The 26,378-nt window shown below is 34.8% G+C and overlaps 1 protein-coding gene and 1 non-coding gene across 2 annotated transcripts; both read right to left on the reverse strand.

The window, feature by feature from the left end:
* Window positions 1-8,416: 8,416 nt before the first annotated feature.
* Window positions 8,417-8,498, reverse strand: TRNAS-AGA (transfer RNA serine (anticodon AGA)). Its single transcript has one exon. It is a non-coding gene; the product is annotated as a tRNA-Ser (tRNA).
* Window positions 8,499-15,236: 6,738 nt separating this feature from the next.
* On the reverse strand, window positions 15,237-26,378 carry LOC149425578 (inactive tyrosine-protein kinase Dnt-like). The gene is made up of 4 exons (XM_089650797.1): window positions 26,299-26,378; window positions 20,366-20,794; window positions 18,366-18,662; window positions 15,237-17,807 (listed from the first exon to the last, which is right to left on the reverse strand). The coding sequence occupies exons 1-4, from the start codon at window positions 26,376-26,378 to the stop codon at window positions 17,696-17,698; spliced, it is 918 nt and encodes a 305-aa protein (XP_089506923.1). The 3' UTR covers window positions 15,237-17,695.

Below are 26,378 nucleotides of genomic sequence, written 5' to 3' on the forward strand. Positions count from 1 at the left end.
GGATTCAGCGTTTTTGTATATAAGATAGTTCTCCATAGTCATATTGTAACGATAGGAAAGAGATTTAGCTTTCCGAATTCTTACTACTTTGGAACATTCCTCATCCCACCAGGGAGTTGGAGGGAGTTTTTTGAGAGATTTAGTTTTAGGGGGAGGATTTGATTTATTTATTGCAGTTATGAGCATTGATTTGAAGTTATTATAATCATCTTTGACGGAAAATATATCGGTGGCGGGTGAATTTAGTAGGAACTTGTCCATATGAGAGTTAAATTCATCCCATTTGGTGTGTTTCGTTTTAATCTTTGTCGAAATATGAGACTTGTCCGATTGGAAAGAAGTTTGATAAGTAATGATGATCGGGAAATGATCACTGGAGCAAGGGTCGGGGGACACCACCCACGAGGAGAGAGAAGCCAGACTAGTAGAACATATCGAGAGATCCACTGCACTGGGGTTTGTGCTGGGGCGTGAGATCCTAGTAGGAGATCCGTCATTCAAAAGGAAAAGGTTGGATTGATCTAGGAAATCCATCACACTTCGACCATCTCGGTCGGAGAAAGCAGAACCCCAGACGGGGGAATGGGCATTAAAATCGCCTAATATAAAGAAAGGAGGGCTTAGTTGACTTACAATTTGCAACCAAGTTTGTTTATTGAAGTGGGCTGTTGGGGGAAGATAGACTGAAATAAAGGATGTGTCCTTTATTTTAGCTGCAACCATTTGGAAGTCAGCATTGGGGGGTTTGATATTATTTATTGGGGAAAATGATATGGATTTTTTAATAAAAAGGGCAGCACCGCCGCCCGAACCTTCCGGGCGATCGTCGCGGAGACAGGAATACCCTCCCACATTAAAGTGGGTGGATGGAGTAAACCAAGTCTCCGAGATAGCAGCCAAAGAAATAAAGTTGGAATTTAATAGGTTAAGGAGATCAAATTTGTTAGAAATAGCACTTCGGCTATTCCACTGAAGTATTCTGACATCCTGAAGAGCCATTTTGAATAAATGATTTTAATGTGGAAATAATAGTAGCAGCGTTGGACGGTAGATTACTTTGAGAAGAAATAAGGTCAATTAGAAGCATAATAAGAGTTTGGATAAATGAAGAATTGTCTTGGGAGAGTTTTTCAGAAAGTTTAAGAGAGTTCATTGAGGACGGATTATAATTATTTGCACACCCATTTGTGGCATTTGAAAGAGGTGAACCATTGGGATTTAAGAGCAGTGAGTTGTGTTGTTGCTGATCGTATCCAGGAGCCGGTTTAGAGATAGCGTTTTTGTATGTGAATTTAGTTGAACGAGAAGAAGTTGTTGTAGTGGAGGGAAGAGGGTTGGATGAGGAGTTGCTGGATAAAGCCTCAGCAAATGATTTTTTGACAGGCGGGAATAATTTAGAAGCCTGCAGAAAAGACAAGTTCTGAGAGGCCATTGAAATTTTAATATTTTTTTGGCGAGATTGTTCTGGGCAAGATGTGTTGATAGCTGTATGTGAGCCTGAGCAGTTAAAAAATTTAGGTGAGGAGGAAGAAGGACATTGGTCAGCTGCGTGGTTTTCTCCACATTTAAAACATCTGGGTTGAGATCTGCATGCAGCTTTGGTATGACCAAAACGGCAGCAATTGAAACATTGAGTGGTGGGATATGTATACATTTCAACTGGTAATGAGTTGAAGAATAAATATATATGGGAGGGAAGAGATTGACCTTCAAAGGTGATAACAACAGATTGGGAGGGCTTCGAGGTAATTATACCCTCAGAGGAGTCCTTGTAATTTAGCCTCCTGGCTTTTATGGGATTGCCAATGTGTTGGGGGGTTGAAAGTGAAGACAGAATTTCTTCGATGGACAGATCGGTCGAGATACCTCTGACCAGGCCCATGCGAGTGACATTGAAAGTAGGGATATATGCCTTGAACTTTGAATTAGATGAAATGAAGATATTTTTGATGAAACTTTTGGCAGCTGGCCCTGAGAGGAATTCGACGGAGATTCGGAAGCGACCCTCGGCTTTTACACCTCCAGGTTTGATTGAAAGATTCTTGCTATTTGATAGGAATTTGCCAAATTCAAGAGGGTGGATGGTTTTTCCTTGCTCAGTTTTTTGGGCGTATGCTATGAATGGGCCACGGGAATGAGGAGAATAAAAGTTTGTTGGAGGAAGTTGAGAAAGTGCTGGTGGGGACAGTGAAGTCGAAGGCGAGTCAAGTTTTATTGGGGAAGAAGGAGTAAATTTCCTTTTTTTGGTAGAAGTCAATATGACAGAATCACTGTCAGAAATTTCTACATTTTCCCCGTCTGGGGGGTCTGGAGAGGGATCTGGGGGCTTTGTAGGGGGTCCAGGAGGGAAATCTTCCTCCATTATTCACAACAGTAAACAACTACAATAATAGTATGAAAAATGACAGAAGTAAAAAAGTTTATAAATATCTGGAAATCAGCAGCAAAAAGTGACTCCTGGAAGATCAGGAGGGAGAAGAAACCTCAAGGCACAACACACTACACTTTTTTTTGCCAGAAAACAAAAAAAAATGGTAAAAAATTAATTTTAGATAGAGCAAAACAAAACAACTGATGACAGCCAAATGTTATTGTTGCAATCTCTTTTGATAGATCTAGTACGCCTAAATTTTTAATGAGAGAGCTAGGTATACTGCCAGTAGCCAAAATAATAAATGGTAATATTTTTATAGTCTGATAATGCCAAATTCTTTTTATCTCATTTCCTAAATCTGTGTATTTTCTTATTTTTTCATTAACAGATTTTTGAATATTACAGGAATTTCGAATAGCGACATCAATGATATAATTTCTTTTTTAAATTTTGACATGTAAAACTATATCGGGTCTATTATGACTAATCGTTCGGTCTGTTAGTATAGTTTTATTATAATATATTTTATAAAATTCGTTTTCTAAAAATAAATTTGGTTCGTATTCATAATATGGTATTATATTACGGCAGTCAATCAAGTTATGTTTAATTACCAAACTTTGGTGAATTATTTTTAAAACTTGACGGTGTATATAGAACATCCCGATTTAATATGTTCTGTAGTTTCCGGAAAAGCCAAACATTTTCTACATAAATCATTAATTTGATTTGCATCTTTGATTATATTCTTCCTATAATTTTTAGTATTAATGACTCTATAATGAATGTCAAGAATGTCATAAATCCTTCTATTTCTGCGCTCAACTCTCCAATATTCAACCATTTGTTGGACGAAAATATGTCAACATACGTTTGGTTGAGATAATTGAAGTGTTTTGCGTGTAAAATTTTATTTGACTCTAATAAGGAATCTAATAATTCCTGGTTGGATTTATAAAAATGTTGGCATTCTCGTCGTATAAATTTAAAGGTGGAATGTTTCTATCTGCCTTGCAATATATTTATATTAATATTCGCTAGGTTATTAACAGTATTCCAGCCAGTGCCTTCAATTATTACGACAGTGTCATCAGCATAAGATATTATTTTAAGGTTTAGCTTTTGTATAAAAATGTGATTTTTGTATAAAAATGTGATTGACATAGATATGATAAACAGTAACGGTCCCAGGACTGTACCTTGAGGTATGCCAAAATTACTTTTTTGCTCATTAAGCACATCGTTGATTTTTACCACTTGAGGGTGTTTGAAAGGGTAGTTAATAATCCATTCTAGAGCAGCTTTTGTATAAAAATGTGATTGACATAGATATGATAAACAGTAACGGTCCCAGGACTGTACCTTGAGGTATGCCAAAATTACTTTTTTGCTGATTAAGCACATCGTTGATTTTTACCAATTGAGGGTTTTTGAAAGGGTAGTTAATAATCCATTCTAGAGCTGTACCATTTAATCTAATATTACTAAATTTACTTATAATTTCGTTATGTGATATGCTATCAAACGCTTTTCGAGATCTGAGTGAAAATTTAAATGCATGTTAATGGTTTATGCAAAGATATTAGAAGAACGAGTTGTGCTATGAGCAGTTCGTACTGAGTGGAATTGTTTTGCCTAGTGTCGCCGGTTTTGTTCACCAATACTACTGCACACCTTCGCTTACGCTAAGGTATCCGCACTAATACATAGAACAGATTTCTGTGCGTACACGTCCCGATACCGTTCAAAGTACCCTAATTAGGTAGTACTCCGGCTACGGTCCGGCGGCCAACATAGCATATCTCGTTCTTCTAATATCTTTGGGTTTATGTAATGAATTATGAACAAGGCTATTTTATTTCGCAATTTAAAATACTAATGCTATATTACAATGCTATACAATACATGCTTTATTACACTGACGCGGAAGAAAAATTGCGGAAGAGTTAAAATATATTATTTAATGTCGATAAAACGCCTACGGGTTAGTAGTTAAGTTTTTCAACAGCATTGTCAATTAAATAAGATTTTTTATTTTTATATTATGGGCACGACTTTCTAAAGATATCAGTTTTGATTTGAGTTTAGCTCTGAATTTTCTTTATAAGAATTGAGTATATTTGAAGTAAAAAAGTTTCCTTGGTCGTGGGTTTTTGGAGAAAGTTACATAGCAATGTCTTAATAACCCTTGATGGCTTGGGAGTTTAAAGAGAGGTTGGGGAAATGGATAGCAGATTAATGGTAGGTTACAGAGAAGTACTTTAGGTGAATGTGGGTCGTTGAAGTAATGAGGAGCCTCACGAAACTGGCAACCCTAAAATGATAATGCTTTAAGTGAAGTAAACAAAATACATTCTTTATGTAGTCGGTATATTTTCCATTATTATAATAATTTAGAAACAATGATTTTTAGCTCCATATTGAAATGTTGTTCATAAATACATGTGCGTATGCCATAACATATTTCCAAATATCCACAGTAACATTTCTTTGTATCACAAATACTTTATTTTTACTATAATTCATCTATTTTCAAATACTTTTAAAACTTACAAAAAAATGGTTTGACTGAGGATTGAAGCTTCCTGCCCAGGAACTGGAGTCGGCAACTTTAACAACAAAAGACCGATATTTATTGCGTATATTAATTGTTATAATGGCATCGAATTTCAGAGAAATACGTATATCGTGAGGTTACTGCCAAAAGTTGGTTTTTTGAAGCGATGATTTTAATGTTTGTGTTTTATAATCTATGAATAAGTTTGGGTCCCCTCTTATGTCGATGAGTCGGTTTTTAAATATTGCTTTTTTGATAAAAATTTTGTATTTTAATTTTTTTAATTTTTCATTTTTTTACATTCACCCCATGAACCCGGGCACCACTGCAAAGTCACCAAACGTAGCGAACCACCATTAACCTAGAAGAACATATTATAAAAGCACTAAAATAAGCATTTTTATTTAAAAAAACAACGATATAATGATTATAAAAAATTAACATTTAGGGGCCGTTCAAGTATTACGAAAGCAGATTTATTACAATTATTTACCCCCTCTTCCCCCTTGTCACCAAAAGTAAGCAAAGCTCTTACCCCCCCCCCTCTACCCCCCCCCCCCCCCCCCCCCTCCCATTCATACGTAAAAATTGGTACCTATATGCATTTTTCTATTAATGTATTCTGTTTTTTAAGCGAGTACCTAAACGTATTAATTATTTGTGGGAATCCCCGAATATGTATTCGGTTTTCAAGGTTGCCAATGTGTAAAAAAAAAAACTACTGCTGAGCACTGAGCAGTGCTGACGTAATCACTATCTCGACCCCCCCACCCCCCCATGTCATCAAAAATAAGCAAAGCAAAGACCCCCCTGCCCCCCTATGGTGCTTACATAATATTTGAACGGCCCCTTACCATTATTTTCCAAAACCATTATTTCATAATGAAGATCAAACTTTAAAATTAAGTTTACTCAAAAACATGTTTTTGTAAATGACCAACTTTTTCAGTAACCCCACTATATGACCGCTTGTGTATTTGTGATTGAACTAAAAGTGGATAGAATGCATTTTCATGGACAACGAGTGTATCTGCCGAGTTTCAGCCCGATTGGATGTCGGGAAATGGATTAATTTCCACTTCCAATATTTTCAATCATTTACGAAAACAAACATGATATTCAAATAGATGAATTTAAAAAATAATCCTTTCCTCTATTCAGAGAAATTCAAAAAAAATTCTGTAGCTTAACAAATTTCTTATCTATAAAAATAATACATACTATACAAAAAAATCAGTGGTAGGTAACATTTCATATTTTTTTAATGGTTAAAAAATTCCAAGAAATATTTTTTTGTTTATATATAAAATTTAAACATGAAAATTGGATGAAAAATGTCGGCATGTTTATCTATAGGTACATACTATATATGACGATGTATGAATGGTTAAAGCATAGGTAGGTGAACTGTGAAAAAACTAAGGCATAGTTTGGTCTTCATTTTTTATTAATAAATAATAATAATATTTTAATGATTTATATAGCGGGGTTTTTGTGCAAAATCACCTCAAGGGCGCTGTACAAATATATAATACACTTCTATAATAATCTATTACCTATATATAGAGATAATATACAGTCCCATAATTACCTGGAAGGTCACTTGAGATTAACATTAACTATGTAATTGTTTATTAGCGAAATTCAGATACAGGGTTTAAGACATAATTGGAAAATTGGATATAATTAGACTTTCTCTCAGGGATGGTATATTTTATGTAAGGGTATGACGTATGACAGCTTAAAAAGGTAAGTTTTTAGTTTAGACCTGAATTCTGTTGGACTTGTTATGGATCTTAGTTCCGGAGGGAGTTTATTCCAAGCCTTCGGCCCAGATACTCCGAAAGCGCGATCACCAAACTTAGTATTTGGCTTGCGCTAAGGTTCCATCAGTCTGCCTACAGCTGTGGAAAATTGTATTATTATTCGCCATCGGATTGTCAAGAAAAAAAAATTAAGCAAAAGCATAAATAAATTCGCAGTCGGTAGGATTCGAACCAACGCAACGCTTCCAGAGGGAATCTGATTTCCACTCGACCACGACTGCCCGGAAATGTAGGTTAGATTTCATTAGCAAATCGTGTCTTCACATTGTGTAGATAGTAGATAAACGCGCGTGAGTCGTTAAATAGAGTGGATTAGCGAATGACGTCAGCAGATAATGATACGGCGAGTGTGTTGGAATAACAACGAACAGAAGCCAGAATAGTGGATTTATGTTATTCGTCAATTTTACTTTCAATTTAATTCGACTAAATTGTAACTGAAATGGGATATTTGCCTTTTTACTTCCCTTCGCGGGAGAATGCTGAAAAAATGACAAAGTAATGTCATGAACACAAAAGTACGTCTAAAATATGTTTTTTTAAATGTGAGTTCACATTAGTGTTAGTGTATTTGTACTACAATCTGTATGACAAAATTGTAGTACAAATACAATTCTTCAATAGAAAAAATTATGAATTCAACTTTTAATACTTATTCGTATACTTATGCATCGAGATAGTTAAGTAGTCTATTAAAACAAAAGATTTTGTCATTCGGGATATTGATATCGCTATACACAGTATCTGGAAACTCTCAACTAACCCAATTCCCGTCATCCCATCGATCTGTAACTTGGCAGACAGGGACTGATTTTTAAGATTTGTACGGCACGAATATAATATTTATTATGTATGTTTATAACAATCTTTCGAACGGGAAATAACAACTACCCAGAGGTATTTTGGCAGATTTTATCAAATAGGGAGCTCTTTCGTAAAATGCTTTGAAAATAATAATGCCTCCTGAGAGAAGATTTCAATGGAATAGGATGGCAAAAATTGTGGTTTCTTGTTAAGTCCATGAATATGAAATAGGGTGTAATTTCCTCGCGCGAAAAGTGTTCGCATTTTCAATTGAATTCATGAAAGCCTTAAGAAGTCTCTTTGAAAAGGAAATTTCATTTGAAAATACCGAACATATGCGTCGCTCTCATGAGCGGGCACGGTGGAAATTGGCTGTGTTGGTAGGCACTTTGCTGGGAATGAGATGTGGAAATTCAATCTCCACATATACACACGGATTTCTTCGAATTTTGAGAAACATGTTTCTTTTTAGTATGTGTCTTTTTAGAATATTTATTTGCAAATATAATTATGCATGTATTTCAAGAATTTCTGCGTATTGTACAAGATGTCCGGGGGTAAACTAACCCACTAACTTCGGGAGGTGATTCTCCATAATAGTTAAATTAAAATTATGAATAACTTTTTCCGAAATTTCAACGATTTCACTTTAAAGTGTTGAATTGTTTGTGTGAAAAAATAAATATTCTTCTATGGAAAAATATTTATGAACAAAAAAAAAGGAATTTCGACAAAAGTTATGTATCTTTTTGACTTCAACCACCATGTAGAATCATCTTTACATGGTGGTTGAAGTCAGTGCACTTTACATAACGTAACACCCGGTACGTAAATAAAAAAAGTCAAAATAGTTTCCGCAGTCGGTAGGATTCGAACCTACGCTCCCAGAGGGAATCTGATTTCTAGTCAGACGCCTTAACCGCTCGGCCACGACTGCTGATGACGCTTGATGCCAATACATTGTACACTAAATAATGAAGGTAACTAACTATCTGAATACGTAACTACTTTCACTTACGGTTGTTCAATGCTGAAACCACGCTACGGCATATTATGTTTATTCGTGACAAAACAGTTAAAGATTAAGAGTATTCCCATTATAAATTAAATTAATTACATTTTTTGCTAATTCGGTCAATATTTAGAAAGCGTTTTAGTTAAATATTTGCGTATGAAACATGGATTTGTCGAGAGTGGTTTATTAATGATGTGGCTTCAGAATTAAACTTACATGAGCTGTAAAATTATTCGTTTTTATTCGTCTTAAATATTCGTATTAAAATCATCATTTCTAGGGTATAAATGGGGTCGGTAAAATTTATCTCTGCTATATTCCCCACTGTGAAAGGTCACTACCCTTATTCTACAATTTAATATAAATCTCCAGAGCAATGTTTCTTCCGGAGAAAGCGTTTCCCGAAAAGCTTGTTATTTAAACTCTGGGGCAGCTTGGATGTTTTCAAAAGGCACAAATACATCCATTTTAATAATTTCGGCTGCTATAATATCTCCCTAGGCCTACCTAATACCTACCTATTACTGTGTTTGTGAATATCGGAATATCCATCATATACTTTTCTCGCATTTTCAAAGAGCAAAGGAACATTTTCCCGTGATTCCCTCGCGCCTTGCGCCCACTTCCATCTGAATTGGTTAGGCTGGGGAACTAATGTAAAATGCGAAACTGAAAGCCTCGGATATATCGCATCATATTAGGGACGCATTATTACTATTTATTATTCCACTTCCACATCCACTTGCAGCCATCCCCACGTTTTGCTCGCATAAATAAGGGATTTCTTCGAACCTCCACCGTTTCTTTTCCGCGGTATAGGTATTTTATCATCAACGCGTCAATCTAATTTACTGGAAAATTAAACTCACATGATAAAAAAGTGTTGCATTTTCTGTAACAAAAAAAAACGTTTAAAATTACAAAATGAACGCTGTTACATCGTGCCTTTGAACTAGACGAATTATCTGTGAATTCTAAAAACCTAAAAATGTATTTATCATTTTAGCTGTTCTCGTATAGTGAATTCACAAAAGGAATGTAAAAGCTGACAACGTGCTAAAAATAAATGTTTTTCAATGCTGCAAATATCGAGAGTTAAATAAAAAGATTTTTTCAGGAGGTGTTTAACAACATTTCTTCTTCATTTAAGATGATCGGAAGCATCCATGGAACATCAATTCAAGGTGTTGAAGATTTTACATCCAAAGAGGAGTCTAACATATACTCTCATCATGGAGAAGCCTTCTCCTTATCTTGAGCATTTTTTATAGTTAAGTGCGAATTTATATTTCCCAATAAACTTTACTGTTGTAATGTCGGGGGCTAGTGCCTGCTAGAGGAGAGGCGTATTTATGGTACCCAGTAAAAGTACCGGGTATTTTCATGGGAAACTTTGTACTAGTGACAAAGCTCCAAAATACCCGTTTCCAAAATACTCACAATATTTTATACTGGTACTAAGTATTTATTACTTACAGGTATTTTTAATATGTACTTTTAACAGGTATTTTTATAGGTATTTTTAATAGGCATTTTGACTAGGTATTTTTAATAGGTAAAATTTTGTAAAAATGGGGGGAATTTTTCGAAAGGGAATTTCGTAGCCACCCCTCCCCCTGGATTGAAAAAAATACTGTGGGGATCACATATTGTAATTTTTTTGTTGGTAATTATTTTCTTCAGAAATTCTCTAACAATCCCCCCCATGGATTGGAATAATTATTACTTTTAAGTATTTTGTAACAGGTATTTTTACCAGGTACTTTTTTGTACCTGTACTCATTGTACCCAGTAACGAAAAGTACTCACAGGACCCACCTCTAGAGCATACACAGGTCCTCGGTATGTACATAATGAAATAAAATGACGATAATGTTTGGAATTTAGTGAGGTATTTTGGTAGGAATATTTTTTTGATGGGAAAAAACCTTTTTATGATCGTATCTTTTTCGTGTTTGTTCAATAACCTTATTTGGCACATTACCGATCGAAACAAACGTCAAATTACTACTTTCATCCACGAATGTCTGCTATTTATTCATTAGTACAATTTTCGTCTTTTACACGGAATCTCTTCAAATTATTCGTATTCCTGTTAAAAACGGGACTGTGGGTCAGTAACTAATGAATTGATAGGTATCGTGATAAACTTTAAGTAAAATACCAATGTTTTCTCACGATGTCCGAACACGTGTTCATAAAAATCCGAATACTTTTGCATTTTGTCATGATATATTATTAAGACAAACGCGGATGGATGAACACGTGTTCCGATATTGTTACGAATTTACTAACTCTTTTGATAAAAATTCCTGACGGACACAGCTTGCATTCCTGTTTTTAACAGGATTTCCAATAATTTGAAGAGATTTTTAATAAAATAATTAGAATAAAATAACTTTGTTTTTAATACCACTTTATTATATTTATTTTTAATATATAAAACCAACCGGTTTCGTTTTATCCTGAACCTTCATCAGTGTTATATAAAAACATATGAAATCAATAAGAGAGTTACAGTGTATTAATAGGTTAGATAGAATAGGGAGAGAGAACATCATCTTTGGTGAGGGAGAAAGTGCGGAGGAGAATATGTTTAAAATGGGGCTATTTGATAAGTCTGTTAAGTAAATTGGTTTTATTTATTTTTAGGGATTTTTTATTTCCAGAGCTTCTAGATTATTCAAACGTAAACCTATCCCATGTATGTGCAGCACATCTACTCGTATACCCGAGGATTTATTAAAAGAGTGATCTTTATGTATTAGCTGTGTTGCGAATTCTGAAAAACCTACACTATTTAGGCATCACCACCCTCCTTTGAACATTTCTTGCAGTTTTACCTATGTAAAATGCTGGGCAATCAAATTTTTAATAAAGCAGCATTTCTCATTTTATGAGAAATTTTATTTTCTATGTGTACGAACTGTATCATTCTAATATTCAGATGATTTGATTAATATTTGGAATAATAGAACTTAATAAATAAAATATTAACTATTAAGTTCTGCAAGTATTTTTTGGTCTTTGTTATTATTACAGCTATTTCGACTTTCAAGGCCATTTTCAAACTGTGGTTATAACCACGTTTAGACGACTTATTTATATGATTCTACTTTACCCTCTCCCAATTTAAAATGATTTATTACCGGTTAAACCGATTTACTAATAAAATAATTGTGACAACAGATTTCATATTCTGTGGGGGGTATTTTGAAGTCTGTTTTCCCCACATTAATGTTATCTTAATTGTTTAATAATGATGTGGCTGCTATTAATTTATTTAAATGTGTTATATTGTTTAGGTTTTGTGAACATACTTAGAAGCGGGGAATAAATAATTTTCCTTACTTTATGAATTAATGGTTCATTGGTTCTTTAATTGATTCCTAATTATTATTTTTATTTTTATAAGCAATAATTGTTCGCCTGAAACACTCATCCACATTGAAAAAATCTCCTGATAAAAAATACTTGACGCCAACGGACACGGGTTCGTGTCCCGTTGGCGTCAAGTATTTTTTATCAGGAGATTTTTTCAATGTGGATGAGTGTTTCAGGCGAACAATTATTGCTTATAAAAATAAAAATAATTGTTATCCTTTGTGCTATGCATAAATAAAATCTTGTCTTAAAAACATTAATTTATCAAAAAAAAAAAAAATAATTGATTCCTAATTATTCAAGTAAATTTAATCTAAGGCCCTTTCTTTCTATATGTAAGGGTTAAATTTCATTGTTTTCAAGCGGGACGTGATTATTAACTAAGAGATGTAGTAGAACTAAGGCATTAATAATTTGGGAAATATTGTGAGAATTGATGGAAGTGTTGATGGAAATGGGAAAGAGTACCTACGTACTTTTCAACATTTCTATTCAGATCCAGTCACCGAAATAGCTAAAGCTAACTAACCAACGTTTTAATTATAAACAGTGCTTTGGTCAGAGCTGTGTATTATGTATGTACAAACAGTTGAGTGTATGACCGACTTTATTTTTTAAATACATCGATTTGAATTTCAGCATTGTTTTCGGTAGTGAATGAATGCAAATCTCGCAATCGGAAATTTACCCACTTCCCGACATCCGATCGAGCTGAAGCTCCTCAGATAGACTCGTTGTCGATGTCAATGCATCCTATCAACCATGCATATATTGGTGGCAATCACGTACGCACGGAGATTTACACATTTCTATGAAATCGGATGACATTACAGTAGTTAACACGAAATAAATGTTGGTCCTACTCGATTCGCATTTGGCGAGATTGCTAGAGTTGTCGACCTCAGTTCCTGGGAAAGAAGATTCAAACTTCAGTCAAACACTAATTTATTTATTTTTTAAAGTTGTAAAGTATATTTAAGTTTCGGCAGGTCTTCTAGGTGTTACCAGTAAAAAACAACAAAAAAGAAGAAATGCTTGGCTTTCCCGTTGGTTACGACGTCAATGTGCGGGATTCCAAACATGGAGCCGCGAATCCCAATAATCCCTGAAGATTTTATCGCCATCCTAAAAAGGGGTGGAGAAGATCTAAAAGTCTATGTTCCTAAGAAGGGATGAAAAGAATTTCCTCGCTCTAATAAAAACGTTCGTTCAAAACCAACATTAGCTCTTACCGAAGGAGTTTGGAATACTTAGAAACGAATTTTGAGTTGATGTTTTGGCTACCTTTCATTAGGAAAAATGGACCAAAGTTTTATTCGTTTTCCGATGAATTTATTGAACGTTCCTAGTAAGTACCCCAAGTTAGAATCCTTACAGTCGAACTGACAAACCACTACTTTCAAAATGTGTTCTAAATAATTTCAGTGTTACAAACGCGGCTGAGCGTAATTTTCGGCTTAGCGGTAAACATAAATTTGAACAATTTTTGTCCATTCATCGATATATAATAAAATAGATAGATTTTCACTGTCGTAACTGTGGTAACTTTTATCACGTTTTATCAATTGGAATGAGGGTGAAAAGAGACTGGGTTGTTTCTTTACTTAGGACGGGTTGTTTCGGAGAATTTGAACAATTCTTCAACTTTTATTTTCGGGTTCTGTGAAAGTCCTATTAAAGTTCTGTCATTACATCATTATAGGCTAGTTGCTTGACAGAAATTAAATAATAACAGAACCTTCCGGAAGAAAATCTCTAAATGATGGTGAAAACCCTATCAAAATCCGTTGCCTAGGTTAGAATTTTGTTGATTTGCTACAATGTGTATCAAATAGAGAAAAATAAATTATCAAAAAATCATTTTCGCGAAAATGGCCGATTCGCAACTTTAGCCTGTATTCGATACTAATATTATGTATTCACGTCGCGTACAACTTGCCGCGCACAGTTAGACGTCTCGAAACGTCAAAACCAGCTTCCATCCACACATCACTAACTAACTAATTAACCATCACGCCGTTTCTCCGCAGAGGTAGGCAGATAGGACGGACCGCCAATCAACTCGGTCTTGGCACACACTCCTTGCCTCATTCACATTCATACATCGTCTCATACATACTCTTCTATTGTCCTGACTCTTGTCATGGCCCGACTAAAGTATCTGATTCACTTGGTCGTGCCATGTCTTCCTCGGGCGTCCCCAACTGCTGATATCATTCACATTTGCATCGTATATTCTCCTTACACTCCTTTCTTCGCTCATTGGCTCTACATGCTCTAACCATCTAAGCGTCCCTTTCTTGATCTTACTCATTACGCTTACATCCGCCTTGCAATCTTTGCGGATCTCCACATTCCTCACACGATCATACATGGTTTTACCACACTACGCCTCAGGGATCTCATTTCAACAGCATTCAATCTACTTTTATCCTTTCTTTGCCAGTTCCATGGCTCACTTCCATACATCATTTTACCTTTTTAAGCTTTCATACCCTTAAATTAAATATACCATTCCTAAGAGAAAGTCCAGTTATATTCAATTTTCGAATTATGTCCTAAATCCTGTATCTAAATTTCGCTAATAAACAATTAGATAATGTTAATTAAGTGTTAATCTCAAGTGACCTACCAGGTAAGTATTGTACTGTATGTATTATTATCTTGTAATAGTTAGTAATAACATAGATCACTGTAGAAATGTATTATAAATTTGTACAGCCCCATTGAGGTGATTTTGCACGGTATACAAGTCATCCAATTATTATTATTATCAGGGTAGGGGTACCAGCACTCCATTTTGTTACCTGCATTTACTCTTCTTTCAATATCTCTGTCAGCCTTCCCATCTCTCGTAAACATGCTTCCTAAATACAAGTATTCCTCATTCACAGTTATATTGCAAACTGTTATCTTTCTCTCTCTTTCACAACTTTACTCACACGTCACAACTGCCGTAAATGTAATTCTTTGTTGACTGTTTTGTTGCTAGCATTGATCTAAAGCTCGCATTGTTACACAATGTCTTGTCAGACTAAATTATCACATTTATGTATTGCTCCACCATGTTTAAAGACTAGAAGACTGTCGTCACCGACGAGTTTATAAAATGTCATGAACATGCGCTTGCGAACGCAGATTGTATGGTGGTAGCCGCCAAAACACTTGAATCGGATACTTGCGTATCTATCCCTGAGGAAGAAGGACCTAAGTAACTGTTTTACAATTGAAACAAAAAGATATAATAAAAACACAGTATATTTATAAATTCCATTTATTGTTTACAATAAATATGTACAAAATTTCATATACTATTTTCGTGAATTCGGTGGTTTTACACCTGACAATAAATATTTGTTCAGCATAACGAAATCTACACAATCACTACGTCATATAAAACATTTACAATTTATAATTAATACATCTAACTTACATTAATCGCCTCTCGTTTGCATCAGCACTATTTCAACCGTCATATTCAAAGTTTTCTTTAAGTCAATTCTAGCATTTTACTAATTTTACTTCAAAATAATTGATTTATTGTCAAACGAATAAAAAAGCCAATGAAAGGCACATTAAAACATCTGCTTTTCTAACATTAACTGAATGCCGGTGAAAGGTGATGAATAAATAATATTTACAAAAATTTACATGTTTGGCAGCTAAAATCATATTAAATAAAGGTACATTTCAATAGTTGGCATCAAATAAAAATGTTAATTTTATCGAATCTGCGACACTATAATAGGAACACGACATAAATTCAACTTTATTATTTCTTAAGTAAAAAGTTGTGTTAAATTTTAAATTACATTTTGTATGTTTATTGTGTACAATAAAGGCTATTTCGCAGCAGCGGCAAAACAGTTTGAAATAAAGTGTTTATATACAATTTGCTTTGACGCCTAATTTAAACAGGCAAAATCATTCGTTACACGCGCCTATAAAATTATTTAAAATATCGACATTTTCACATTGTTTATTTTCAAATATCAATAAATTATACCATATTTTATATTATACGATTTGGCACGTTCATCAAATATTAATATTATAGGCAATGATATTTTCAGCATTAAATTGTTAAAATAAATAAATAATTTTTTAACAATAATGGTAGTAGTAGTAGTAGTACAAAGAATGGTAATAATTAATAATTATTATTGATATATTTTGAGTGGATTATTTTTGATATGGGAGCGGGTCAAACACATTTATAATAAATAATGCAATAATGTCCCAGAATGATTACCTTTATAATATTATAATTTAGACTTGAGTTAATTCATTTCTTTATTCTTATTAACGCTACGCAATATACTAATTCATATCAGGCAGCTTTCAGTACTAAATGTTTACCAGACACCACTAGAGTTCTTAACCATTGGCAGCAGAACTATTCATATCAGGTAACTTTCAGTACTAAATGTTTACAAGACACACTGGTGTTCTCAACCATTGGCAGCAGAACTGTTCATATCAGGTAACTTTCAGTACTAAATGTTTACAAGACACACTGGAGTTCTCAACCATTGGCAGCAGAACTATTCATATCAGGTAACTTTCAGTACTAAATGTTTACAAGACACACTGGAGTTCTCAACCATTGGCAGCAGAACTATTCATATCAGGTAACTTTCGGTACTAAATGTTTACAAGACACACTGGAGTTCTCAAACATTGGCAGCAGAACTATTCATATCAGGTAACTTTCAGTACTAAATGTTTACAAGACACACTGGTGTTCTCAACCATTGGCAGCAGAACTATTCATATCAGGTAACTTTCAGTACTAAATGTTTACAAGACACACTGGAGTTCTCAACCATTGGCAGCAGAACTATTCATATCAGGCAACTTTCAGTACTAAATGTTTACAAGACACACTGGTGTTCTCAACCATTGGCAGCAGAACTATTCATATCAGGTAACTTTCAGTACTAAATGTTTACAAGACACACTGGTGTTCTCAACCATTGGCAGCAGAACTATTCATATCAGGTAACTTTCAGTACTAAATGTTTACAAGACACACTGGAGTTCTCAACCATTGGCAGCAGAACTATTCATATCAGGTAACTTTCAGTACTAAATGTTTACAAGACACTGGAGTTTTCAACCATTGGCAGTAGAACTATTAATATCAGGTAACTTTCAGTACTAAATGTTTAAAAGACACCACTGGAGTTCTCAACCATTGGCAGCAGAACAAATATACTATTTGAATATGTGTTCTAAATATATAGATATAAATAATGATATCTGGATAATAGTAACCTATTCCTTTTGGTGGTTAAAATAGTAGGTTTTATCATTCAACAAGTACAAATTATCATTCACATTATTATAAATACTACATTTTGGTTTGAAAGTTGAACGTCTTGTGTCCCAAGACTTTCAAACTTCACACAAAGTCTTTCTACAAACAGTCGACAACAAATCTACATTCAATTTGAACTGTCCATCAAAATGAGATAAATATACAAGAGCGCGGTCATTCTCCGCTAGATATCACAACAGCGAATAACAAACAACTCAACAACTTGGGCAACTCAGCGTAGGCAAGAAAACAATACAGTTGAAGTTGGTCTGTTGTTGGAACTATTCAAACACCGATGCCTTCGCTTAAACGGTTGAAGTAGTTAGTTGTTTTGACACATTTCACTTTTGACTGTTTCAGTCTGTCCAATATAAAGTCCAGTCGGTGAAACTGGCGTCTAGTTTGTGTCTGGGGACTACACGTATCTGGTCAGCTGTGTGTAGAAGTCCTGAAGGAATATCTGCAGCTGCGGCAGAGTCGGTCTCTCGTCGGGAGACATTGCCCAGCAGTAGGCCATGACGGCGAACCTGACAAAAACAAACATCGATTATTAATAACGAGAATATTTTTAGTAAAGGTGTTGAGATATAAATGTGACCTGCGGGAGTGTAAATCGGAAAGCAGAACTGTTAATTTTGACAAAAAATCAAAAAAAAAATTTAGAAGCATTATAAGACGAGTAAGCAAAGTCTTTGACATATTAGATTTTATGATGTAGGTGTTTTCAAAATTCGCGATCGTCTGTCATTTGCCACTTTCAATTCTCAATATGATAAGATACGATAGTACCACCCAGCCATGATTACTATATACTATCTATGTGTGACCGGTACACCAGAAAACACCGTTAACAACAAAACACCTGCTCTGAGGATCTGAATAACAAGTTGGATACTAATGGGTCCATGATAACTCAACACATTGTCAATTCAATGAACCTTTAAAAAGTTATATAAAGTAAACCTATACCCGTTCTATTAATTTCCCGGATCCACAGAGCGATGCCTGAGTCCTATAGTTCTAGTCTGGCTCGCAGACCAACATATGAAAGAAGAAGAATACACTAGATCGATTTGTGCACTTACAGTTCGTCGGGACAGTTGACCGGCTGCGCCAATCTGTAGCCGTCCCTCAGGTAGGCGGCCATCTCGAAGGGGTCGATCTCCAGGTAGGGCTGCTGCGCCAGGGTGGTGAGCTCCCACAGCAGCACCCCGAAGGCCCAGGCGTCCGAGGCCGGCGAGAAGCAGCGCCTCTGCAGGGCCTCGCCCGCCAGCCACTTGACGGGGCGGTTCTCATTGTCGCCCAGGCAGTGGTAGTCGGCGGGGAAGAGGTCGCGAGAGAGCGCGTTGTCGGTGATCTGCACTCGCAATTTGTCGTCCACACTGTAATAAATTATAATTATGTCATTTTCATTCGCTTTTCAGATGGAAGTTGGTCAAAGACAAGATATTCCTCATACGTTGTTAACCATCATATCACTAAATGTAAACAGGTTTTAATAAAATTTATATCAACAAGCAGAACAACAAATCTAATATAGCATAGCTCTGCTTCGACTCATTTAATTTATTTATTGTATTCTTCCTAATCTACTATTTTTCCATCTTGTATTGTAGAGTGTGAAAACAATACCAACTTTGTATGTAACCACGAATTTATTTAATTTATTACGACCGAACGCAACACAAGCATAATCAGGGTACATATTAAACTGGATTATAAACGAAGTTGTTATTGTTTTATTTCATTAATATGTCAAACCACAAAGTTAAAATAAGTATTAAAAAAAATAAACTTCGTTCAGAATTTTCTTTCAGCCCTTTTAACTGTAATCGCAGAAAAGTAAAAGAAAATTGAAAGCAATTTTAAAACAATTCTGGACTTGAGCAAAGGAAATTACCACGAAAACCGTTTGAAGCTAATAATTACGTGCTCCACCGGAATCAACAGAAATAGGCTTGACGGGGTTAATTAGCCCAAAGACAATATTGACAGACGCGAAGGATTAAGCCGAGCCAGAAAATCAACGGACTTCAAAGATAGAAAATAACATCTACATCAAAGCTTGAAGGCTAATTTATATAGGTTGAAGTCGTTGGTAGTCAAAAGGGATGTGATTTGGTGTAACCTAAACCACAAATTACGTACAAAATGGGTATCCTATCTATTACTGATGTTAAACATTGAAGACGTTATTATAAGATTTGGATGTATAGCGCCGTTTTTGTGAAAAATTATTTCAAGAGCGCCATACAAAACTATCTAATAGACAATCTATTAATAATATATTATAATAAAACAAATATAACCGGTTACAGTCAATAAAATTAAAGCGAAAAAAGTTTCATATTTGTTTTATTATAATATATTATAATGGAATTCCACCATGAATTGTCAGTTTCGTGAATAATAATCTCTAAATAGATTTCTAAAAGTAACTAACTAACCATCATGCCGTTTACCCGTAGGGGTAGGCAAAGAGGACGGACCGCCAAACAACTTGGTCTTGTTTTGTTCGCTCATTCGCTCTACATGCCCAAAACCATCTAAGCGTCTCTTTCTTAATCTTACTAATTACACTTACATCAGCCTTGCACTATTTGCGGATATCCACATTAATATTTCAAATAAACTCTAATTTTTCCACAAATTTTAATATAGTAAAACCTCGATATTCGCAATTGTTCTTATCGTAGTGTCCTTTGCGGGCAAAGTCGAATCTCCTCTAAGCTAACTATCTAATAATTTCGTTTCGTTTTCGTTTATCTGAAGTAATCTCCTATAGTTTAGGTAAGAATGTTTTCTGTATCCGTTTACAAATAATTAATTAATAATAATTGGTTTAGCGCGGTTTTCGTAAAAACTCTGTACCAATATAATTTTCTAGGCTCCATCTCATTTTATCATTAGAGCCTTAGGGAGCCTACTTAGCCCAGGAAGTCATATTTGCACAGCGCCTTTGAGGCGATTTTAAAGTATGGAAACTGCATAGTACAATAATAACGAATGAATCAGCCAATAAAATAAAGATCTAGAGTAACAAATGGACAATCCACTCCTACCAAAAACAAAAAGTAAAACTTACACGCAATTTCTTGCCGCAATGTCTCTGTGCACCAAGTGTTTCTTGTGAAGATACTGCAGCCCTTGCGAGACCTGCAGGGCCATATCCACCACCTCCTGCGTGGTGAGGGTGTGCGCCACCCCCTCAGCCGACACCTTGCACTTCTGCAGGAACTTCTTCATGTTGGTGTACCCTCCGTGGGGGTAGATCAGGAACGGGGCGGTGTGGTCCTCTATCGACACCCCCAGCACGCTGAGCACGTTGCGGTGCTGCAGCCCGTACATGGCCATCCCCTCCTGGAGGAGGAGCGACACTTGCACTTGGGAAGCGTGCTCGGTGACTGTCTTCACGAGGACTTCTTGCTCTCTCGACTCTTCGTCCGTGTAGGAGCCGCGGTAGACGCGTCCAAATGTGCCCTCCAATACGACGCTGCGCAATCTTACTCGGCACCTGAGGACAAACGAATAAATACATTCAATTAGAAAAAAATATTTAAATTGCTTCTATGGTTGACAATTCAACACGCCTTTAAAAAGTGATACAAATTCATTAAAAGCAAAGGGAAAAACTAACCTATAAACCTAATCAACGTAACCTAGCTTTTGTTTTTAAAGGTGTGTTGAATTGTCATTTGATGATTTGGCACCGAAAGGGTTAGTGTGTACCGATGAGTTACTACCGATGAGAACTACGAACTAGCAATAGAACGCAGTTCATACAAGTTCTGAAACTGTGCTTGCCGTGGAAAGGAGAAAGTTATTCTTCTTTCTTTCATGGGTATGCACGGATTGCACAGTTTTACACCCTCTGCACGGAGAAAACTTACTGATAAAAAATATCGCTAGTTTATTAAGAATCCTTTCAAATTATTCGTAATCCGATTAAAAATGGAAACGCAGGCCATTAACGAATGAAATGATAGGTATCCCGATAAACTTTTAGTAAAATACAAACGTGTTGTCACGATGTCGGAACACGTGTTCATAAAAACAGTTTAGCATTTTGTCATCATATATTACTAAGAAAACGCAGGTCCATGAACACGTGCTTCTGATATTATCACGAATTTCATATCATCGGTGATTACAATTTACCAAAAATCAACTGGGGTACCCGCGACAATTCTACATTATCTCAAAACTCTAGCTTAACTGACACAGAAAAAGAAATAGTTGAATTATGTGATTTCCTTAACCTAGTTCAATTAAACAATGTAAAAAATGACAATAATAGATTACTAGATATTGTTCTTTGTACCGACTTGTCAACTGCGGTTGGAAAGTCACTCGATTCAGTTCTTCCCCCTGATTCTCATCACCCACCTTTAGATATTACTGTATTATGTAACCCTATAAAATGCCAAATTAAAAACCAGACACAATATCCTAACTTTAATAAAGCCAATTATGTTGCAATACGCGATTATCTTTATAACACTGACTGGTCTATACTAGAAGGAGGTAATCTCGATGAGAATATTAAAGCCTTTTACGATCATCTATATAAAACCATAGAAAACTTTGTCCCAATTAGTTATAAACTATCTTCAAATTTCCCTCGCTGGTTTAGCAAGGACCTCATTAACATAGTAATTGAGAAGAAAAAAGCGCATAAAATTTACAAAGAAACAACAAATCTTTCTGATTTTATAATTTTCAGCAAGCTGCGAAAAGATTGTAATAAATTATCAAACATTTGTTATAATAATTACATTAAGAATGTGGAATTTTCGATTGGTAACAATGTAAAATATTTTTTCAACTATTGTAAAGCTCAAAATAACAACAACCTTGGCATACCTGAAACTATGCACTATAAACTGAAAACTTCCTGTAAAATCAAAGATATTGTCAATTTGTTTGCAGATTTTTTCAAGGATGTATATGAAACAGATATCCCTGATGAAGACATTCCAAACTTTGAGTCCGATATAAATTTACAACTATCTCAGATACATATTGAGATTAAAGAAATTGCAGCATGTATCAAACTACTGGAACCTAAATCGTGCTCAGGGCCAGATAAAATTCCCCCCGTATTTCTAAAAAACTGTGGGAGTAGTGTCTCTTACCCTCTGTACCTACTATTTAATCAATCACTTTTAACAGGCAAGTTCCCACAAATATGGAAAAATAGCTTTCTCACTCCTATATTCAAAAGCGGAGACAAGTCTTTATTTATTGTTATTAAGTTTAATTTGTAGAACTCCATTTTATTTTTTTATTTTTTATATATACAATAATATTATTATTGGGTTTATAAAAACAGTTTATTTTTAAACAAGTTCTGCTGTGTAATTATTATTACGCGTGACAGCTGTTTCGCCTTCTGAAGGCATTATCAAACTGTGGGTAGCCCACTTACAGACAAGTCTTTAGTTGAAAATTACAGACCAATATGCATACAATCGTCAATACCAAAAATTTTTGAAAAGTTAATTCTCCAAAAAATATGTTCTTGCATAAAATTTAATATCTCATCATTTCAACATGGTTTTATCTCTGGACGATCTACCTTAACTAACCTTACACTGTATGAACATTTTATCTCTGGTGCTCTTGCTAATAGAGAACAAGTTGATTCAATTTACACGGATTTTAGTAAAGCCTTTGATAAGGTTTGCATTAAAATTCTTATAAATAAATTGTCTAAATTAGGAATAAGTGGTAATTTATTATGTTGGATTAAGAATTATTTATCAAAACGTGTACTAACTGTCTGTATTAAAGAACACTTATCTTACGAATTTGAAGCCACTAGTGGTGTGCCTCAGGGTTCGCACCTTGGTCCAATATTGTTTATACTATTCATAAACGATGTCACTTCCATATTCACTGATGTTAACATATTATTATTTGCCGATGACATGAAAATATATAAAATCATAAAAAATATATACGATTGCTTGTCCCTCCAATCCAATTTTATAAAATTCGTAGAATGGTGTACCATTAACAAACTTACACTTAATATAAAAAAATGTCAAATCATGAGTTTCTTTAGAATTAAAAACCCTATCAAATATAGTTACTCTTTTAACAATCACAGTTTATTGTCAGTACCTGTAATAAGGGACCTTGGAATAACCTTCGACTCTAAACTACTATTTACCAATCACATTGATATAATAACGGGTAAAGCAATGAAAATTCTGGGCTTCATTGTAAGAATTTGTAAAGATTTTAAAAATATCCAAACATTTAAAATACTATATACAACTCTGGTTAGGAGTCATTTAGAATACAATTCCCCCATATGGAACCCTTTCTACAAAAGCCATGCAAACTCCATTGAAAGAATCCAACGCAAATTTCTCAGATCAATTAATTTCAAATTAGGTATTCCTGCGGTTGACATAAACTATGAATCTTTATTACAAAAAATGAGACTCTTATCGTTAAAAGATAGAAGAATACTCAATGATCTTATTTTCTTATTTAAAATAAACAATAACTGGTTTGACTCCCCTGAATTGGTCTCATTAATAAATTACCATGTACCTAGTAGACCGACTCGACTCAAAACACCTTTTCACTGTGACAATAGTATGACGAACGCAGAACAAAACTCAACCATCAATCGCTTGCATATTTTAGGCAATGAATATGCTAATATTGATCACGCTGCCGGTAATCTGTCTTCATACAAAAGATGCGTTAAACTAAATTTGTTTGCTAGTACCACGTAAATACATCATGTAAACATAATATGCCTACCAGTACTTCTAAAACTATTAATGCACTTGAAATCATAAGTACTTGTAAAATTTATCATATCGGTTAACATAATCCAGGATTTATTACTTTTTTATATTTAAATCATTGTCGGTACCTTGAGATAGGTATCTTATTGGTACATTTTATTGTTTTATTTCAATCTTTAAATTTTTATTTTTATTTATACTTTTTCCTAATAAATTATGGTTTGTACTTTAATACTTTATATTTTAAACTATTCACTTTACAATTTACTTTTATACATTATAGTTTTTATACACTACTTATTACCTTACTTTTTACCCATTTTCTTAAATTTTACTAACATTATACTGTTATTCTTCATGTTGTTGTACTATTATAAGTATGTCAATTATGTTAATGGCACGTGTTGTGCCGTATATGTGTAAATAAATAAATAAATAAATAAATTTACTAAAAGTTTATCAGGAAGCGGCCTGCAGTCCCTTTTTTAACCGGGTTATCAATAATTTGAAGAGATTTTTAATAAATCTTATGGATCTCCGTGTGTTACTGTACGCCTCTGCAAAGTAGGTGCTTCCTCTTTAACACATTCACGGTCACTTGCCGGAAAATATCGGCAAATATCGGAAAACAGAGGTTCGTGATATTGTACGCTATGACATGAGTTTTGTCACAAGAAAAGATGATCGTCTTTGGGTGTGACAATATCAAGTATAGAAGTGTACACACAGGCTACATACTATTGCATTACAACCGACTAAAATACGTATACGAGTAAGTACGTCGTATCATATCGCATCTCCTCTAAAACGACCCCAATGGACATCGTGTCCGGAAATGTGTTAATTTATAAAAAGGGGGTCAGATTTTTAACATATTTAGGCATAACATATAAACAAAATAAAAAAGGAACTCGCGTAACAGAATTAAAGCTAGAGGATTTGTCCAAAAGCGCTGTCACTGTCCATTTTCAAAGTACACAACGAATCCCAGATGTGAGAGAAAGAACCGTTTGGACTCGCTTCGGTGGGGAACGGAAACTTCGAGGGAAGGAAGATGCTTAAAAACCTCATCATGAATTATGCATCGAACAACAATGGACAGAAAATTACAAAAAGACCGGCAAGGATAAACTGGAAAACGTCTGGTCACTCCCCCGACCCCGCTGGGATAAACATGGAAATCTTTCATTCTTTGCCTGTTGGATGCACTACCGTTTCGTTTTCCACGGGTTTGGTGACAATTCGAAACTGCTTTCAAACGGAATAAAAATAATTTCGGTTGTCGGTGCATAGCGTGGTGCGTGATGTGAAATTGTATGCAATGAACTTTTAAGTTTAAAATTCAGTATAAATTATATTGGACAAGCGATAAAGTAGGTACTAAAATTAATTATTTATTTGAAATGTAATTTTTTTTGTTTAAATATTTGATTGATAGATGTGCTTGATGTCACTTGAGATTAATAATGTTAATTGTTCATTACAGATATGTAGATACAGTTAAGGACATAATTAGATGAGTTAATAGAGCGAAGATCCATTATGCTATAATAACAATAATATTTGGCTAATTTATATAGCGCCGTTTTCGTGAGAAATCACCTCCAGGGCGCTGTACAAATATATTTCTTAAATAGTTAATACTAGAACTACTGACTTATCTCTAAGACTTATATCTAGTGACTTACGACTAAGGCCTATAACTACTATCTTAACGACATATATACGAGTATTTAAATATTTAGCAACTTACACCTAAAATTAATATTAACAATCTAATCTTACTAACGCCAGAAGAAGAAGGAAGTTCTATTATATTAGGGTGTTTTTATTGTTAGCTGGATATATATGTTAAATGAATGAAATTAATGAATAAAATCAATCGTCAATCTTAAACGCATTTAGAAATGTATAAACGTATACATGTATAAACAGGGCAAAATTCCGCGAGCCGAGCCGCGAATTACGGGAAAAGAACAAAGCAACCGCAAAACCGCTTCATTCGAAAGGTATATAATTTGTACAATTATAATATCCCGTGATTTTATACGGGTCAGCGGGGTAGTATTCTAATATTTAGTATTCCTGATTCGGGGTTATAAACCAGCGGGCGCCTCCCACAATTTCAACGCCATACTTTAAGAGCGCGCAGGAGCGCCGAGAAATTTTAACGATAGGTATTTGTAAAAATTATTTCTATTTCGTTCATCTCAGCGGGGATAGCAAAAGCGCTATCGGTGTATTGGTGAACCCCAATGCGTGTGTGTGCGTGGCTGCAGGCGTTGTAAGCACGAATCGCCGCGCCGCGCCCGATAGCGGACTTCGCGTCAT

The sequence above is a fragment of the Hesperophylax consimilis genome, chromosome 3, assembly GCF_061612785.1.
Source record: "Hesperophylax consimilis isolate HC1 chromosome 3, BYU_Hcon_1.0, whole genome shotgun sequence".
Classification (NCBI taxonomy): domain Eukaryota; kingdom Metazoa; phylum Arthropoda; class Insecta; order Trichoptera; family Limnephilidae; genus Hesperophylax; species Hesperophylax consimilis.

Bases quoted from the DNA above. Each gene is read 5' to 3' on its own strand.
- LOC149425578 (XM_089650797.1), bottom strand. From the start codon at position 26,378: ATGACGCGAAGTCCGCTATCGGGCGCGGCGCGGCGATTCGTGCTTACA. The intron at 20,795-26,298 runs GTTCACCAATAC...GTTTGTCCTCAG, and splicing joins ACGCACACACACGCATTGGG to GTGCCGAGTAAGATTGCGCA. The intron at 18,663-20,365 runs GTAAGTTTTACT...AATTTATTACAG, and splicing joins ATTGCGGCAAGAAATTGCGT to TGTGGACGACAAATTGCGAG.